The sequence below is a fragment of the Oreochromis aureus genome, linkage group 4 (assembly GCF_013358895.1).
Source record: "Oreochromis aureus strain Israel breed Guangdong linkage group 4, ZZ_aureus, whole genome shotgun sequence".
Lineage (NCBI taxonomy): Eukaryota > Metazoa > Chordata > Actinopteri > Cichliformes > Cichlidae > Oreochromis > Oreochromis aureus.
The window spans coordinates 28,826,023-28,845,832 of NC_052945.1; the positions used below are offsets into that span (position 1 = coordinate 28,826,023).

At 43.3% G+C, this 19,810-nt stretch overlaps 2 protein-coding genes across 3 annotated transcripts; one reads left to right on the plus strand and one right to left on the minus strand.

The window, feature by feature from the left end:
- Positions 1–1,088: 1,088 nt before the first annotated feature.
- trir (telomerase RNA component interacting RNase) lies at positions 1,089–3,068 on the plus strand. The gene is made up of 3 exons (XM_031748336.2): positions 1,089–1,951; positions 2,322–2,393; positions 2,468–3,068. Exons 1-3 carry the CDS (start codon positions 1,658–1,660, stop codon positions 2,573–2,575), a joined length of 474 nt encoding a protein of 157 aa, XP_031604196.1. The 5' UTR covers positions 1,089–1,657; the 3' UTR covers positions 2,576–3,068.
- Positions 3,069–4,185: 1,117 nt separating this feature from the next.
- On the minus strand, positions 4,186–18,344 carry ubn2b (ubinuclein 2b). 2 transcript variants are annotated; one of them, XM_031748306.2, is made up of 17 exons: positions 16,891–18,344; positions 16,168–16,296; positions 14,218–14,319; positions 13,640–13,771; positions 13,416–13,522; positions 12,418–12,907; positions 12,198–12,268; positions 11,978–12,107; positions 10,874–10,980; positions 10,682–10,792; positions 9,850–9,993; positions 9,633–9,683; positions 9,506–9,548; positions 7,198–8,484; positions 5,611–5,818; positions 5,051–5,119; positions 4,186–4,792 (listed from the first exon to the last, which is right to left on the minus strand). In XM_031748306.2, exons 1-17 carry the CDS (start codon positions 17,200–17,202, stop codon positions 4,746–4,748), a joined length of 3,540 nt encoding a protein of 1,179 aa, XP_031604166.2. In that variant the 5' UTR covers positions 17,203–18,344; the 3' UTR covers positions 4,186–4,745. The 2 variants fall into 2 exon arrangements, with proteins under 2 accessions (XP_031604166.2, XP_031604168.2); XM_031748308.2 differs by lacking the exon at positions 5,051–5,119 and having other exon boundaries at positions 16,891–18,342.
- Positions 18,345–19,810: the final 1,466 nt, after the last annotated feature.

The following is a 19,810-nucleotide window of genomic DNA, read 5'->3' on the forward strand; positions in this document are numbered from 1 at the left end:
TATCACTGTGGGCCCTTGTTGTGGGTAGACTTTCATTCCGTCACAGTCCTAAAGGCCAAACCGATTAGTCAAACTTCTCACATCCTTTGTGCAACTGTCAAAACGATGAAGGCATTGTTTATCCGTCACACCACTTTTCCACAAGCACATCTCAACGGATTAAAGAGAGGTGGCACATTCAAACATGATGAACAACAGCACAATGCAATAGAATGGCATGTTGGGGGGGGCGCTGTAGGATTCACCTGAGATTTGTTAAGTCTGTTTGTTACATAGTACTATAAGTCACTATCATGAACCACTCCTGATTTCTTTATATTTTTCTGGGAAAATGGGAGCAGCTTAAACATTAGGGATTAAAAACAGTTTCTACAATTAAACTTGAAAGTCAGTTTGTATGACTGTTTTTATTCTTTAACACACCCTCAAGTCTAAGGTAAGATAGCCACCCACTGAGACCATTTCTCATGAGGCTTCAGTGAACTCAGATCCTGTGTTAGGTCTTCACTATTTTATTTTATTTATTTATTGGTTAAAGCCTGCCACGTTGTCTTTTGTCCACCACATGTCCAGCTTCCACCCTCCATCCATTTTCTTCCACTTATCCTTATTAGGGTTGCGGCTGGGTAGTGCTGGAGCCTATCCCAGCTACCATAGGAAGAGAGTTCACCCTGCACAGGCCCCAATTTCCTCCTTGGAATCAACACAAAAACAAATAAGGGGTGGCTCAAGACTTTTGCACAGGACTGAAGCTTGAAATAAGCTTGCATAATGTGAAATGATCAGCTTGACCTTTTAATACAAGTGTAAGTTAAATCGATTAATGACAGTGCTCCCAACAGTCCTAATCAATATCTAAAAATAATAAATACAGTGATGTTTTATTTTAAGGGGTAGAGCATAGAGTATCCTTTACGCCACTGTCATAGTGAAGGACAGAGTTCATGTTCGGCTGTTTGAACGGGGTGTATTAAATTGTACCGTGACAACTGAAGCAGACCGGAGAGCCAGCCGTTTCCAGCCAACAACCGTCTGTTATGTAATTTTTAGTATCAGTTTCACTTCCGGCACAGCAGGAGGCGCTACACAGCTGCCACGTGATGTCACCAGAGAAAATGAAACATGGCGGAAAGAAGGTGACGGTTTGTGAGAGTTGGCGATAACTGTTAGTAAAAATTTTGACCCTTCTTGTCTTTGTCGCAGGTGTTTGAACCTTTAGGTGAGCCGCAGCTGTATTCTTATACCTTAATACGTTCCGCACATGAAGTGGGAGGTCGTAGTTGAGTTTGTTCGTCTGCAGAGGCCTTACCGAACCGGGCATTAGCTGTTAGCCACGTTAGCAGCTAAACCAGCGCCTGCTTTTGTTTTTGTCGGGGCCCGGGGATTGTGTGCTAGAGGGCTGACATTTTTAAAGCCTTTTGGCTTTTGTTTTTTTTTTTACACTTCACCTTATTTTTCAAAGACCATATCCCCACACTGGACTGTGCAGCTGATCTATTTCTAAACAGAGTTTAGGTTTTCGTATTGCACTGCGGGTGGGGTCCAGCTCGTCTTGGGGCGTGCTGGCAGTGCTCTCCGCAAAGGCCAACCACACAACAAAGCCATACGTGTTACGCAGCTAACACACAGCGGGACTGTGTCTGCTTGCCCAGGAACTATGGATCCAAAACGCGCACACGACAAACCTCAAACGAGCGGTGGCGGCAGCAGCGAGGACTCCAGCTGCGGGAGCCCCGCGTCCCCCTCGAGCAGCCCCGCACAGCCATCGAGCAAACCCATGATGCCTGGGGGCAACGTGTTCGCTAACGACGGCAGCTTCATGGAGCTGTTCAAGAAGAAGATGGAAGAGGAGAGGAGGAAAAAGGAGATGCAGCAAACAGGTGGAGATGCCAGAGCCACCGAGCAAGGACAGACACCAGTGGAAAAGAAGGCCCCTCCCGTGACGAGCTTTGTAAGGGGTTTAGCAGTTGTAAGATGAGATAGCAGTAGTTCCACTCACAGCCAAAGTGAAGCCCTATGCACTGATACAACAGGCTTACTGGCACCATAGTTATTACTCTAATGGCTGACATGTCATTTTTATGAGTGTTTCATACATATGCCGGTGATTGTATTATCCCTAAGATATTTCAGTAAAATCACCCACAGTGATGGTGTAAAACAAACGGTAGCTTAGTAAAGTGTAGGGATGATCCTCACTGATGGTTTCGCTGGTGGCGCGAGACTAAGTGTAGACCTTCTGCTCTGGTGTAGTCTCCTTCATTGGCAGTCCACGTGCAAGAGCTCGTATAACGGTTTCAGTCTTCTATCCCCTAACCCAGGTGGGGAAGCGCCGAGGCGGTGTGTTCCTAAAGACCGGCATTGTTGCGAAGAAGCAGAAACAAGACACAGAAGTAAGTGGGATGGAAGGTGGCAATATTGATTGTGTTGTTCCCACAGGTGATAACCTCTGCCTCCTCCCCTGCAGGCTGAGCCAGGCAAGAGCGATGCTTGGTCTAAGTACATGGCTGAGGTGAAAAAGTACAAAGCCCACCAGTGTGGCGACGACGACAAAACCAGGCCTCTGGTCAAGTAGGCTCCAGGAGGTGGAAATGAAGTGCTTTGCTGGTGGGGGGGGGGACTACCTGGGACAACCTCAACGAGGGCCTGCCAATCCTCGCCTCCTGTACTATCAGTTCGAGTTGCACTTCATTTTTACATCGTTCACAAACTGCTTAGATTTACCCACCCCCTTTTTTTAAATTGTTTTTGTCATGCTTGTTACTTGTTGGACTCTGTTCATTTGAGTTGATGTCAAAAAATGTTTCAGACACTTGAACATTTATTATTGTTGAGGACCTTTTGCATTTTTCATGTCTGGTTTATTTGGGGTTTCATTAAGGACTAAGTTGATTTAATAGCTAGATCAAGGGTTCAATTAAATCTACACTGCCTATAATTGTGTCATGTTGTGTTTTGACATTCTCATAAATACCACTGTATAGGCATCTGAGGAGCAGAGACTGTATGTAAAAGATGGCGGCTGTTTGCAGGTCTGAAAAGAGAAGGCAATGTTGAAATATTTTAAACCTGCATTCTTTCTTGACTCTGCTTACAAAATCAGGTCTGATTGTATTTGCTTGTTAAGGATCCAGGGACACAGTTTCTGGGCTTTTGCCGTTTCTACCATATAGCAGTATTTTGCCATATTATTAGCCCTAATCAGGTAGCAAGTGTTTAAACAGAGTTTGAGAAAAGTCCTGTGTTCCAGACACCACATACAGTCACTCCTGTGCTGAGTAAGATTGCAGTGTGAACACGAGGCTTAAGGTCAGGCCTTTTTTAAAATTTTCTTTTATTACAGGTAATCCAAATTGTGTGGCAATATACAAATAGCTAGCCTTGTAATTTCAATTAGGTGGGGTTATCTCAGGCATTGTTTTGACTGAAGTTTGTTTTTGGTATCATCTTTTCGCTAAATGGCTTTTGCCACAATATGTACTTTCATCTGACATGTTCTCTCTACTAATGCATTTACATTACCACACCTGTAGCGATCCATCATTCATCTATCGATCATTGTATCTCAATTGGACCAATTTCCCTAACCCTTCCAGACACTTTGCTATTTACTTTTTTCTTTATGCCCAAAATTACAGCTGTGTTGTATTTTTTTATTTTTAAGATAACTCCATTCACTGCACAGTATATAATTTGTGTTTCCTAGCTAGCTCACATTCAGACTCCACCAAACCTAATCTGTGGATGTCTGGACATTAAACCTGGGAGAGACGCCACATTAATCATTCTATTGGAGGCAATAAAAATAGCTAATGATGCTAACAGAGAGTTAGAGATCTGGGAAAACGAAATCAATTCTAATGATGTCCGCAAACACTTTGATTAGTTTATGGGCTCACTCTCTACTTCAGTCATACAGGATAAAACATGTTTATTTCACAAAGGATGGTCCCCATTAAAGCCAGAGCAGTGGATAAAGTAGGTACACTGACACTGCACAAGTCTGCATTGTTTTCAGCTTCCAGTCAGATCCACCCCTCATTTGTCACACCTGAACACCAAGATGGTAATGGCCAAAAATGCTGTTTTATGTCCAGCTTTTATATACAGTCTATGGTCCAGGGGTAAACATGTTCTAGAAGCTTCAGCTTCATTTGACTTTCATGATGCAGCTTGAATGAGTCATTTGAAGAGAAAGATTTTAATTAAAAGTCCGTTTGAGTTCTATACAGGAACAAATTTATCCAGGAATTCAAGTACAATTAAAACATGTACAGCTCTCTCTTAAAAAAAAGAAAAAAAAAAGCTCAAATTCAACAATTTGTTTACATTTCTTACAGGTATCAGTGATAATTACATTATGATAAAAACAGCACCAAGTAGACACACTGACCATGCATCAGAAAGGGAGCCATACAAAAGGCACACAGTCCCAGCAAGCGCGCGCGCACACACACACACCTCAATCAACTATAAATCCCATTCATTCATTCCTCCCTGTCCACAGTGATATAGGTCTATTGTGTAAACATTGGCAAACTGCATTTGCCATTTTTTTAACAGCTCAAAGATTTAAAAGTTGTCATTGTTTTAAAAAGGTCATTTTTAACTGGTAGTTGTGGATAGTTGAGCTGATCTTAAAAGCAAAAGTCTGTCATTCAGACCCCTGTTATGTGCGGTCTGTGCGTCCCGGCTGTCCCAACGTTTCCTCGTTTGATTGGACTGCATCAGCTGGGTCCGCTGGATCATAGAGTCTTCCTCTTAACATCACCTCCCTGGCTTTGACTGACATCTAGACAGGAACAGCACAGTGTTTGAAATGTCAACAAAAACATTACAAAGGGGGGAGGAAAAAAATGGCTTCTTTTTTTTTTAAAGTAAGGCATGCTGCCACCAACAGATGAGAACAGGACCAGACAGAAAATAAATAAATAAAAAGAGGAGGAGGGGGGGGACAACCTGAGACAGAGAACATCAGACACTTGAAAGGAAAGGCAGAAGAGCAAAGGAGCAGGCTTTTGAGGTGGAGGGAGCGAGGGTCAGATTTTACCTGAGAAAGCGAGCTGCAAGTGAGGAGGCAGAGCAACCTGAGACCCTGACTGGAGGCTCTTATACAGATCTGAGGAGACAGGACAGGGCGACAAGAAACGAAGAGGGAGAAGATGGGAGGAACAAGTACCAACGGAACGGGGAGGTCAGAGAGACGTGTGAGAAGAAGGAGCAGGAGGAGAAAGGAGGGGATAAAGGCAGAAGTGTGAGGCCAAATGTGAGACAGGAGAGGAAGCATGATGTAATACAGAATTGATGGGGGGGAGCAAACAAAAATGCAATGTCTTACATTAATTACAAAGCTTACATTTAGACACAAAACATGGTGATAAATGAGAACGCAGTACAACACAAAACAAGGCCTACACAGGAAACACCCACACAAAAGCAGACACACACCCCAACAGCCTCACACACACAGTGCTTGCATGATGTCATATTGTAAAGAAAGCAATGCTATTAGTTAAATCTGCAGCTGCCATCAATGTCAGAGTTGCACCTGGTGCGTAATCTAAGCCCCCCCAGTACAATGAGCGCTTGTGACCTGTGTGCATCACTCACTCTGCGTCAGGGTGGAGAACGGCGGGTTGCTACTGGCTGCAGAGCTGCTGGGTGCCGTGTTGGAGCCTGCTGCACCCAGCGAAGGCAGGTTTAACAGTGAAGGGAACTGGAAGGGCAGGGACACAGGCACCAGCCCCCCCAGCATCCCAAAACCGAGCGGAAGAGACGAGGCTGAGCTGAGCAGATTGCTGCTTCCTGCCGCGGAGACCTGAGCAGAAAAACAGGTTAGGAGTGTTTAACAACAGGAAGAAAGTGGTTTCATTCAACAGATTCAGGGTTGAAAAATCCACCTGCTGAGCTCTGTACATGTGCTGCAGACAGTGTATCCACTCACTATTCACAGAGCTTCACTTGGTCCACATTGTGTCATGTTACAGCCTTATTCCAAAATGATTAAATCATTTTTTCACCTTAAAATTCTTCACATAATGACAAGTGAAAAAATGCTGGTAGTAGCCAGTGGAACCCCTCAGCCTGCTGGTAGATACATATGGTATCAATTTCAAAATCCTACCTCGCCTTGTTCTCAAGTTATTGCGTTCACAAGCTTATCAGGAAAACTTGACATCTGACCTTTAGGTCGAGGTCACTGAGACTTTTTAGTAGAAACATCTGTCGTATCAATTTGAAAATCCTAAGTGACTTCCTTGGCAAGTGATCACATTCACAAGATTTTCAGAAAACTTGACCTTTAGGTCGAGGCCACTGAGATTCTTTTAGTAGATACACCTATGGTATCGATTTGAAATTCTTGCATCGCTTCGTTCTCGTGAATTCCAAGGAATCGCCTCTAGAGCTCTGATTACATCGAGGCACAGATCTGGGGAAGGGTACAGAAAAAATGTTTGCAGCATTTAAGGTCTCAGTGAGCACAGTGGCCTCCATCATCTGTAAATGGAATCTGGGGAATCAGGGTAGAAGGACCTTAGTAATGTGACAAAGAACCCAAAGGTCACTATGACTGAGCTCTGTGGAGGAAGAAGAAACTTCCAGAAGGACAACCATTTCTGCATCATTACAACAATCAGGCCTGATTGTTGTAATGCGAACACCAACCCTCAGTTAAAGGCATGACAGGCCACATGATGTTTGCCAAAATCCACCTAAAGAGTCTCAGACCATGAGGAACAAAATTCTCTGGTCTCGTGAAACAAAGATTTAACACTTTGGTCTGAATGCCAAGCATCATGTCTGGAGGAAACCACGACCTCAGCCAAGATAACAAAGAGGGGTTTCAAGATCACTGTGTGTCCTTGAGTGGGCCAGCCAGAGACCAAACTTGAACATGACTGAACATCTCTGGATCTGAAGATGAGCGTTGCTGCACAGCCATTTAATCTGAAGACACTTGAGAGGTTCTGCAAAGAAGGATAATAAGAAATTGCCCCAAAATAGGTGTGCCAAGCTTGTAGCGTCATTCTCAAAAAGACTTGAGGCTGTAATTGCTGCTTGTTATTATGCTATACTGTATGCAGAGGTAAAATATGAAACTAATTCATTTTCGAATAAGGCATGTGAAGCACTGTGAATACTTTCCAAATGTTCATCCTACATGTTTCCTTATGTGGCCATACTGGTACTACAAACCTGTGGCAGCTGAGAAGAGACGGATGACATTGGGACAGATGTGACTGGCTTGGCGCCCTGAGGTGTCCCGCCCCCGGACCTCTGGCGCTGACCTTGATTGGCAGAGGCCGTCGTGGGGGAGGCACTGGATCCTGAATGCTTGCTTATGGATGAGGTGTTAATAAGGCTGGTGTTGGTGCTGCTGCTGTTGCTGTTGGGGGTCTTCTGGCTGCCTGAAGGAGTGTAACTGCCTTGCCCCGGCTTGTTCACTCCTCCTTGGGCACCTGAGAACTGCGGGCGGAAACCTGCTGGGCTTTTGTTAGGGTACTGGTGTAGGGACGGGGTTGCCTGAGACCTGGGACTTTGAGAAATGGAAGCTGAGGATGAGGTGGCAACGGTGACGATGGGGTTGGGTGTGCGGGGAGTGAGTTTGACGATGGGTGGGATGCTGCTGTGGGTGGACTTGGTGAGAGTGGCGTGCATAGGGGTGATGAAGTTAGACTGTGGTTGTGGCTGTGCCTGTACGCTGGGGAGTGTTTGTGAGAGGGAGGTGGAGGATTTACTCTGGGGGGTCTGGGGCAGGTGAGGTGTCTGAAATGTTTTCTGGACTGTGACTGAGGGCGATGAGAGGGTGTGTAGCCGAGGTGATGTGATGATCAGAGTGTCAACACTGTTGGCTTTGTTATTATTGCTGCCTTTGAGGAGCCCAGAAGGGGCAGTGGAGACCCCGGTCTTTGATCCTGGTGCCACTAGTGGAGACGCAGTGGGCGGTGGACGTGGTTTAGGTGGAGACACTGAGGCAGGCATGTTGGCTTTAGTCACACCCACACTCAAAGGTCTCTGCGTGTTCAAAAGTAAATGTCTGTGCGCCTGCGCAGTGCCCTTAACAACCCCCATGCCATCCACCCTGACCGAGGGCAGAGGAGAGGACATGACAGAGGGAGACCGAGACAAAGAGGTGGAGGAGGACGAAGAGGTAGAGATGTAGTGAGGTGCTTTGGAGCTGTTGGGAGTGCTGACAGAGTTCTTTTTCTGCTGCTGGATGACCGGTGAGGCGTGGAGGCTGGAGGGGGTGGTGACCGTCTTGGGTTTATCTGGGGACGGGGGGCTGTCCCCCTGGGCCAGGCCCTTAGCTGCATTGCCAAGGATGGCCAAGGCCTGAGAGATGGAGTCCAGAGAGGGAGTTTCATCGAGGGAATCGAGACATATGGGCTCAGACGGCGACTGAGGCGGACGCGTGGCGACCTGGGCAGCAGGGGAGGGAGCGGCACCTGCTGAGGGTGTGGTGTGACGAACCCACACAGCCTCCTGGAAAAAACAGAGGACACAAATAAACTTTCAGCGACATTTAAGAGCACCGCCATGTTTCTTCAAGTTAATCTGAAATCATCATTCAAATACTAGGAATAGCAGGTGAAAAACAGCAACAGTATCACAATATTCTGCATGCCGATACTGCATCAATACACAAACCCAAATATTTATATTTTATCAAACACATTAAAATATTAAATACATTAAAATACAAGAGGGCTCATTTCACGCATCATGAGATAACGTTAGCCGAGCACCATGAGAGAACTTTAACCTTATTGACAAAGTTTCACTTTGACGACATAATTTGCATAACTTGTGTTTTTCACAATTTACTGTGCAGAGTTTCTGCTCCTAAACTGCAGCACATAAAACAACTTCCAGCTGCCTAACAGTTTCTAATGAGAACAAATTTGGAAACCTTACAAAGAATAGAGGTGTCAAACATAAGGCCCGGGGGCCAGAGTTGACCCAGCAAAGATTCAAATCTGGTGCACCGGGCAGAGCAGGGCATGTCGACTTTTAACTTTATTTTAATAAGTTTTACAGTTTTTCCTGTTGATCAATCCTCCTCCGTGGCTATTCATGCTATACCAAAGTAACATCCCTCAAAGTAATTAGATAATAGCAGGACAGTCTGGGTAGTTCACTACCAGAACCCTTTTTGCAATTTTACATTTATTTCTTGTAAATTAGGTCCAAAGAGTCGTGCTGACAGATTTCTTTGGTTTCCCATAGCTGCATTTCTTTATCATGTAGAAAAACTAAGAAGTATGGTTGAAACTATGCTTCTTTTTCTCATTTCAAGTTATCTCAGAGAGTTATATTAGTCACTAAACTTCTTTACACTGACAAAAAGGAGTGTTTCACTGGTCCAGCCCACTTTAGATCAAAGTGGGATAGTGTAAAATATGTAAAATGTGTGCAGTCACCCCTTCTATAATCAAGAGCCCTTCCATTACAAAGTCACCCCACTGACAGATGGATTGCAGATTGACTTGAAAGTTCAACTAACCTTTGGCTTGGCTTTGGGAGCAGGGAGCATCTTCTTCTTTGCTCTGGAACAAAATAAAATTAATAAGTGAGTTATTAGAACAAATCAGTGATGAGAAAACAGGTGAATAATAAGGTCAAAAACGTACGTGTAGCCAGTGAGATGACCGTGAGCCATGATGCTTTCTTTGAACAGCATCCTGCAGATGGGGAAATACAGAAATATGAATACAACAAGCACTAATATTAGGGAATTACTTCTTCATTAATTTTCTATTTAAGCCATGATTGAAAACATACGAGAAAGCTAGCCGCTATTATAATCACTGGACAACCACAGAAATCGCATTAGCTGCAGTCACACACCTGGCCTGCATCCACCCCTTAGGCCAGAGGGGTTTGACTTCAGTCTCCATGAAGGCTTTGAGGTATTCTTCCAGAGACAGCGTGTTCTTGCCTTCACGCTCGTAGCAGGTTAGCTTCACCCGCACCAAGTTACACAGCAGTGACCTGGAAGGCAAACAGCATTAAGTTAACCTCTGATCTTGAGGTTGTCTGAGATTTTTAGTAATTACATCTATATTATCAATTTGAAATTCCTAGGTTGCTTAGTTCTCAAGTTATCGTATTCACAAACCTTGATCTCCACGTCACCCACCCACCTGGCAAGGTGACGACAATACAATATACCATAAAGGGCTGATGGGTAAAAACTGGGGAGGATCTTTTAAAATGAAAAGCCACATCACGTTCATTTTACAGTAATTTTTGTTAAAATTAAATAAAAGATTTTTTGCATGTACTGCAATGTATTCACACACCACTGGGTGTGTGAAACACTACACAGTGTCACACTTGATGACTGCCTGCAGCTTTCCCTCTCCAGTAGCTTCTGGAAACACTGGGCTGGACCTGGCTGAACAAACACCTCGCATGATCGACGAACATGGCTTTTCATATGCAAACTGTGCAGATCCAACTACCAGATGTGTCTTGATATATGATCAATGATGGCTGGTTTTTGTGTCCTGGAGTTTCCAGAGGTGTGGGATCACAGCAGATGCTCTCGATATGGATAAAGCGCCCTAGATCTCAGCTTTATATAACTCAGAGGTACCAGAATGCACTGCACTGCTGATTAAAGCAAACAAGTAAGAGTGGAAAGGATGGATCCTGTGAACACAGAGAGGAAACTGACCTGAGTCTGTCATCCCACACAAACTTCTTCCGAGGCCCTATCACCCTCTTCCCTGGCTTCTCCTCATCGTCATCCTCCGAGCCATTTTTCTCTCCCTCCTCAGACTGCTGCCTGTGAGCAGAGAAACAAACATTTCAGATCAAGGGAAAAAGGTATGTGAGCTCAGAGTAAGAGCCGAGGGCGAGTCCTTACTTTGCCACTTTGGCGATGCAGTCCATGTTGTATCGAGCGATCTGCTCTGGCATCACACTGCACACCGCCAACTTCAGCTTCAGCAGGGGCGTCCGTAGTCGGTCATCCTGGACAGCGAGAGAAATCAACACTCATAAAGGACAATACAGAAATGAATAATGGACACAGACACAAAAACAACAGCTTTTGCACAAATGCAGCAGTTGCCTCATAACAGGTTTAGCCCAGTTTTTTTGACTGTTGTCAGTCCTGTGTGGGCACACCCAATCGGGGGATAAGTGTGGGTTTGCACTGCCTACACAGCCCCGCAGTTCACCCACAGCTATCCATTGTGGGTGCATATGGGCATGTTTGCTGAGTGTGCTGAGGAGAGCATCATAGCAACACAGATGCTAAATGTACTGCTGTGGAGGTCAACAGCAAAACATATTCTGGCCAACAAAAAACAAGTCAGGGCCTTAAGCTGCTGTCGGTCTGCTCTTTGTGAATGAACTGAAGCGGCTCTCTTAAAAAGTTTTAGATGGGACCACCATGTTAGCATCTAGCAGGGTTAATGTCACTAACGTAAGGTAATGTAATGCTTTGATCGCATGCACATAGGTCAGAGCTCTGGGGAGAATGTTATTCTGAACTGAAGAAAGTCTAAGAGCTGATTTAGAACAAAATGAGTAGTACTGGGTGTGTGTTACTCTGCGTTTGGGCTTCAGTAGAGTTAAACTCAGTTAGCTTTTTGCTCGATTTGCTGCTGTCCTACTCTCTGCACTCACTTATATCGCATTTTGATACAGCCAAATTCACACTAAATCTGTCTTTGTGAATGAATGATTAAGCAGTTGTCAACATTGGGGAGGAAAAACTCCCTTTTAACAGGAAGATACCTCAGGCAGAACCAGTCACTCATATAACTCTTTTCCTGAAAGAGTCAGCTGTTCCAGTCTGACTTAAAGCCACAGACACTGAGACTGGTAGAAATGGTGCTCATATATCTGCACTAAGTGGAAGGACATGGGACCTTTAAGTGATGTCAAATGCAAATCGTAGACCTCTTGGGATCCCTTTTTACCAAAACTAATTCTAACAGTAAGAACACTTGCTTCCACACACCTGTATGTTGAGACTGAGCTTCTTAAGTCGTTTGAGCAGAGCGTCTTTATTGCAGGGCACAAAGGCCTCCAGGTGAGAGTAGACAGCTGAACGCACCTCTGTGGGCTGCTCCTGAACCTGCAGCTCGATGCTGACACACACAGAGACAAACACAAATTTACATTTAATTGATTTTACACAAATTAATCCGCACCAATTCAAAATTAGGAAATGTACTCACTCCAGCAGGATGTTATTCATGTCCAGTGTGAAGAATTTCTTTCTGCCCTCTTCATCAAACAGACGGGACGCCTGTGACAAACAGACATCGCAGCAGTGAATAGGATTGGTTATGTAGGCAGTCTACTTCACATATAATTTACACTCTTACTAACAATTATTTAATTAAAAATAAATAAATAAATAAATAATATGAGCTGGTAGAAGGCTCAAGTTCATACCGCCCTCAGGTCTTCGATGCGTTTCGCGAGTGGGTCTGGAAGTCCGCAGGGCAGAGGAGGAGGGGTAATCACGCTGCTCTGCACCGCCCGGCTACCTCCCATTTTGTGTCCCATCCCAAAGGAGCCGTTCTCTCCCTGAGCCGGGCTGGAAGGCTGAGGCGAGTCCAGCATCCCAAAGTCCAGGTCACCCATCATGTCCTGCAGCAAGTCGTTGTTGGCCGAGCCGAGCAGCGACATCACAGCAGGGTCTGCGGAAAGGTCAGCCATGTTGCAGTCGTTGCTGCCGGCGGCCTTGGGATGGGTGTTCAGGAGCGCACTGTTGGTGTTCGGCACTTTGGGGCTGGGTCGCGGCAGACCGGCGGCGGCCATGTTCTTCTTGCGCATCTCCTCCTTCTCCCTGGTAAAGCGTCGCAGCATGTTGGCCAGGTGCAGGGAATCCTTCATCAGCTTCTTCCTCTTCTTCTTTTCTGGCCGGTTTAAAGCTGAAACGCTGCCGTGACCAAAGAAGCACAGAGAATAAAGAAATTTAAGGCACAGCGTAGGGATAAGGTCTGTGGTTACAGCTGTGTTTTTCTGACATCACTGGTCAACAAATTCTTACTAACTGTTTAGTATATTCCAATTAAAGTGGCATAAAAGGAAACTAGCCTCCTACCCTCCTTTTAGCCAATAACAGACCAGAACACACAAGTACTACAAAGTAGTTCAGGCCAAGTACTACTTATGCCTTCTGGGGAAAAACTGGTGGTAAAATAAATTATATGGAGGACTTTCACCTCAGAAATTAAAGTTCAAGTCCCACGTAAAAGCCAAAAAGTAGTGGTGAACTATTTTTAAATAAATGAATAATGTAGATACTCCTTTATTTGTCTGGTGGGATGGGCTCAACGAGGAGCAATGCCTATTCTTAAACAATCACCTCATGTTAATTTATCTAAGGGACGACTTAGCTACTTATGGAAATAACTAGAATACAGGATTACAGGTCAAAACCTCACCCGGACTTTGGTACTTTGTTTTTTCGGGGTTTCTTTTCCTCCAAAATTCCACCATCTTGCTTTTTCCGTCGCTTTTTAATCACTCGCTCTTCACCGTCTTTCATCTTCTGCAGATAAGATGCAAAAGGGGAAAAAAGGCACAGTATAATACAAGGAGCAAAGCAACAGCTTTTCTTTTTAACTATTTGTTCATATACAGAGTGCACAGGGAGCCAAGCACCTACCTTAAAATGATTATCGTCTGCAGCCGCGTTTTCTCCCTCAGAGTCAGACGCAGCTCTGAACTGCAGAGTGCCCGTGTTGATGTAAAAGCCTCCATGTTTAGTGGTGAGAGAGGCCGGTACCAGCTCATCATACTGAGGACAGGATAGAATCACAATTAACTGCTTGTTTGCTTACGACACAACAGTCTTCTTCCACGGTCAGTCTCCCAAAGGACTACACATAATAAACTTCACTGATATTATTCTCAGTATTAAAGCATATTTATTATTTGTTTAATGTTTTCCCTCTCATCCAGTTTTCTTTTATTCTTCTGTTTCTACTGCAGATCAAAAGCATCCACTGACAAAAGTAAATCAAGCAAAACAAAGAACCATGACTTTATATTAAAGTTACTGCAATTTCTCATTATTATTTTAATACAACATGAATGTTTATCATCTTTATTATTACACTTATTTATTTTTTACTTTCGTTAATAATAAGGTCGTTACTTATTTTAATCTTTGGCAAAGAGACCTGAAAAGTTCTGATTGAACGCCAATAAAGAACATTAATTCTTTTAAAAGAATAAACTCACAGCTTCTGAATTGTCAATGAAAGGATCGGTTTCATCGTAGCCGTAGCCGATATCAATGAGATCCTGCATTCTGTCCTTTTTCTTCTTCTTTGAGCTGCCGCCCTGCAAATGGACGGTAAATGCAAAGATTACAAAATGTTTAAAAATACAACAGAAACACACAACAATCATCACCCACACAGATTCAGCTGTAACCACAACATGGACAGTAGAACCAGTGCTTCAGTACAGGGAGACTGCTTGTCCAGCTGTGGTACTGGAGGTACAGGAGGCACCAAACGGGGAGCCACAATAAACATAAACATGAGACTTTTACTTTTGAAAAGGACACTTCATCATCCAGAGGACCCTGTGAAGGTCTTTATGGTTGACAGAAAAGATTTGCAGCTCTTGAATATAAATAAAAACGGCAAAGGTTAAATCATGTGTAGGCTGAAAGAATTGTCATGTCAAGCAAAACTAGAAAAACATTAACTGGCAAAAAAAATATTTACTTCATTTAAAAATGATATGTATGCTCTTCTTTCCAAACACAAAAACCAACACGTGTGTAACCTCCTATTGACTGCAGAAATCACATGGGGCAAGTAATTACATTAATTATGTTATTTTTAACTCTAAGATTATAAGATTATTTATTAGATTTCTAAAATGCCCGTTAGTTTTAAAGGATAACTGTATACAGAACAAAATCCTACCAGTCACAAAATTTAGAAATTATTTTAAACAGAAAAGATACAATCGAACACAACAACACACATCCTATCAGTGACTCTTTAACAGCAAGACGTCAAAATGTTTCCATTCTACATTGTTACCATTTTGTAGAACTGCCACTGAACCATCGACCTGTGTGAGTTTTAGTCACCTTTTGATTGGCCAGTTGGTCAGTGGAAGAAAAATGGCGCCACTGTAACTAACTAAAACTGAACTTAGAACTAAAACTAGGTATTGTAAAATAATAATAACAATAACAACAACAATAATAATAATAAAAATAATAATAATAGATTACTAAAATAAAAACAAAAATGAGGCCAATCAAAAATAATATTGTGCAATTAAAATTGTTTCTACGTTTAGGAAGTTCAGTCACACTTGTCAACACAACCAACATTAAAAGGTCTGATTGTTTATTGAGACTTAGGATTTCTATGACAGTAAATCGACCGCTGACATAAAGCACTCTCACTGTGCCCTCTATTAAATAATGATGTAAAAAAAAAAAAAAAAAACCATGTTCTCATGTGTCTCATGCAAATAAAAACTAAAACTGAAAGTAAAATTTTCAAACAATAAAAACTAAAAGTAAACGAGCAAATTCTCTCTGGACTCCAACTAAAGCTGAATTTGAACCAATTCAGAAATGCTAAACTATGATAACTCAAACTCCAGAGAAAGTCTCTCAGTCACATTATCATTCAACTCCACTGACCCCTGCGGTTATTAGATAGCAGGCAGCCAAACAGAAGGAAAGGAAATCCAGAACAAACATTTGCCTACCATTCAACAACTTCAAATATGGCTTCATAACTTGAAACATAGCATTCAAATAGCTAGAATTTCCCTAACATGGCTATAGTTTCATTTCTGGCTGTTGTGAAATATTCAGAATTGTCACCACTTTGCATGTTATTACCGAGCCTGCTTCATTCGCGTGCTTATAAAAGCCAATATTAGAAAAGACTTGTTATCAGTGATAACATAGCTTTAACACTGTTTCTCAACCCTGGAACTAAGCCTACATTTTTTAAGCTTCCAAAAATTAGATTTTTAAACCATGAAGGGTTGAATAATTCCTCAAATGACTGACTAGCAGTCAGGCAGGAAACTCTAACATTCCTCATGTTTTACTCTATGGTCTTTACCTTACAATATAAAGCGACTTTGAACGACTGTTGTCCTCAACTGGTGTTATGCAAACAGGCCCGAGTTTACTTTGCTACTTACATATTTGCTTTCAAATTTTCTGGCAAGCTCCTCTACCTCCCGCCTCTCCTTCTCATCATCTGCAAAAGGGTCACTGGGGTCCAGCGGAGGAGTGAGTCCTTTGGGTACAGCAGAACCCACGGGCTTTACCTGAGGAACACCAGGATAGCAACTTGAATTGTAAATAAGCAAGGTTGACAACAACATCATAGTCATAATTGCACCTGGCAATACATGCAACCTGCATAAAAAATAAAAATAAATGAAAAAGTATGGAGGTTCTCACTATAGCAACTCTTTGAATTGTCCTGTGTGAAGTAAGTAGGACACCTCTCTATCGGTCATAACATAAGATGTAGACATAGAAGTAACAAGATAGGATGGTAATAACAGGAGGGCCCAGTTTACCTGACACTCTAAATACTTCAGCCTGCATTCAGACGGCGTTTTTAAAGTGCCCCCCCTCAAAAAGAAATTTCTTTAATCCTGCACTGCTTCAAACTCTCCAAAATCTATCTAAAGGTCATAATAAATAAATACATATGGAGCATGAACATCAAGTATTTACGGGCTCAGTGTGCGCTACTTTATTTGCAAATCCTGTCGGCCAAAAGCTCAGCAGCAACAACAACAACAACAACAACAAAACAACAAGTGCGACATGCACGCGGGTTCAGCACCGCCGGAGTTGTGCCCGGTTAGGCCCCCCGCTAACACCACCGTGTCTGCCTCTGCTCTCCTAACCTGAGAAAGAGATGAGTGGACCAGCTCGCCGTAGTTGAACTCGGACGACCCTCGCTCATTCGGCTCGCTCAGCGTGAGGTTGAGGCGGACGGTGGGCTTCTTCTCCTCCCTCTGCGCGTCGCTACCTTTCTCGTTGCCAAACAGACCTCCGCCACCCCCTGACCCGACCGCACTCCCACCTCCATCTTTCCCAAAAGTGACGTCGACGGCCTCATCTTCGCGGCGGCGTTTCTTGCTGGTCTCCGGGGTCGGCGGCGGGGTGGTGTTGAGGGTAGAAATGGTGACGAACGGCACTTTCCTCGGCTCTGCCATTTGACGCTCTCCGTCCGACGTCCGGGCACACAAAACCTGGAGCGCCACGCTCCTCTCAGCCGCCAGTGGCAGGGGAGCTAAACTGGAGATGGTCGACAAGTAAGAGCTAGCTAGTTGCTCAGCTAGTTAGCTTCCTCGGAATGAGTGCTGCGGGTAACACAATGACTTTTGTCGCTCCTCGGCCCGTTTTAATCCATACAGTATTATCCCTGGAACAGCCCCCGTCGCCTACGAGTGACTTAAACTGCAGGAAATCGCAGTTTTGATAGCTTCCATGAAATTGGTGGTTAGCTACCGCAAGGAGGATTCTGAAGTAGCCATCTTGATCATTATTATCATTATTCAGAGGCTGGGCGTGCGTATGAAAAGAAAGCGGAAGGCAGAGAGGAAGGGGAACCGCGTTTGTCCAATGGCAGCGCAGAAACACGCCCACCTGACAGACTAGCGCGAACGTGGAGGAGGTGATTGTTCTGAACAGCCGGGATGTCTCACTGTTTACTACAAGGAGAAAATATAATAACACTTTTAAGTTATATCTTTAGGCACTTTGTTGTATTTCATCTTAATGATTCTTTCTAGATGCTGCACACTAGACAGCTTCTTCCTTTGTCCGACTTTATGTGTCCAGGGTTTTTTTTCTCTTAACTCTTTCCTTAACGCTTTATTATCCAAGTCCCTTTCAAAAGTACGTGTTTAGCTTTCTGCTCCCGTGTTTTTCTCTCAATCGCATTTTTTTTTCAAAATCTTTGCATTTCCTCTCCATAGCCAGATTTTTTTCCTCATATTTGTTGGTCTCAAACGTCTTCTCCGATTCATATTTGGTCCGGAGGAAAAGAATTTGTAGTTTTTCCGCTTTTGACTGTTGGATCTCTATTTCATTTTTAAACTTGGCCGCCCCATCCGTTTCTCCACCACGTTTCTCCACCAGTTTTAAAATCTTAGTTTTAAGGCGTTTAACTTCATCCATGAGACGCCTTTCATTTTCTTTTGTTTTTTCAGGCTCATTTTGGAGTTGCAAGAAATCAGGTTTGCTGATATGAGACATTTTTTAATTGATGTATGTCGTTTGTATTAATTATTAATTTACTAATACTGTGCTTCACAGATTATCTGCGATGTCATTTTATAGAATGGAATGTCACAGTGTAATGAGCACAGAGCATGTATGTGTTTAATTAAAAGACATCATGTTCTAGTTGTTTTGAGGCCGTGTTGTGTTTTAGATGCAATTGTGCCTTTTTATTTTTTATTTTATCCTTTAGATTGTTTGTCTTTATCTTTCTCAGTAAAACTGTGGCAGTTCTCACTGACAGTACATAATATGGTACTTTAATTTTTGTACTTTTTTCACAAGTAAATCTGGAGTTACTACAAATTTACTCCAATATTAAATCATCTGTATTCAGCATTAAGAGTGAACATACAGGAAAATTTGTTTGTCACTGGGTGGTGCTGCCTCAGCACTGGACAACATATATTAACGCTTTATATTATTTCTCTCAAATCAAGTAAGATGTACAGAGGACTGCATCAACACACTAGGATTAATTATGCCATTTCTTTACACGTTTGCAAGATTCTCTAATATGGACTGTATATCATTAAAATACTTCAATTTCAGTAAGTATACAGATTTCATATAATCATAGTCTGTAACTTTATTATTGGCATTAGCCCAAGTAATTAAACATTTTAGTTAGTTAAAAAATAATGGGCATTTTGATTGTATGTGCACCATAGTCTATGTAACAAATAACCATATAGCCCAGTAACTATATAATAAGGTGGATCCAACTTCAGTTTCACACTCTTCGTCTATCAGAAATACACTGCTCAAAAAAATAAAAGGGAACACAAAAATAAGACATTCCAGATCTGAATGAATTAAATATTATTATTAAATACTTTGTTCTTTACATAGTTGAATGTGCTTACAACAAAATCACATCAAAGTTATCAATGGAAATCAAATTTAACAACAAAGGGTGGTCTGGATTTGGAGCCCCATTCAAAATTAAAGTGGAAAAACACATTACAGGCTGATTCAACTTTCATGTAATGTCCTTAAAACAAGTCAAAATGAGGCTCAGTAGTGTGTGTGGCCTCGGAGTGCCTCTATGACCTCCCTACAACGCCTGGGCATGCTCCTGATGAGGTGGTGGATGGTTTCCTGAGGGATCTCTTCCCAGACCAGGACTAAAGCATCCGCCAACTCCTGGACAGTCTGGTGCAACGTGGCGTTGGTGGATGGAGCGAGACGTGATGTCCCAGATGTGCTCACCTGGATTCAGGTCTGGGGAACGGGCAGGCCGCTCCATAGCATTAATGCCTTTGTCTTGCAGGAACTGCTGACACACTCCAGCCACATGAGGTCTAGCATTGTCCTGCATTAGGAGGAACCCAGGCCCAACTGCACCAGCATATGGTCTCACAAGGTGTCTGAGGATCTCATCGCAGTACCTAATGGCAGTCAGGCTACCTGTGGCGAGCACATGGAGGGCTGTTCAGCCCCCCAAAGAAATGCCACCCCAAACCGTTACTGACCCACTGCCAAACCGGTCATGCTGGAGGATGTTGCAGGCAGCAGAATGTTCTCCATCGCGTCTCC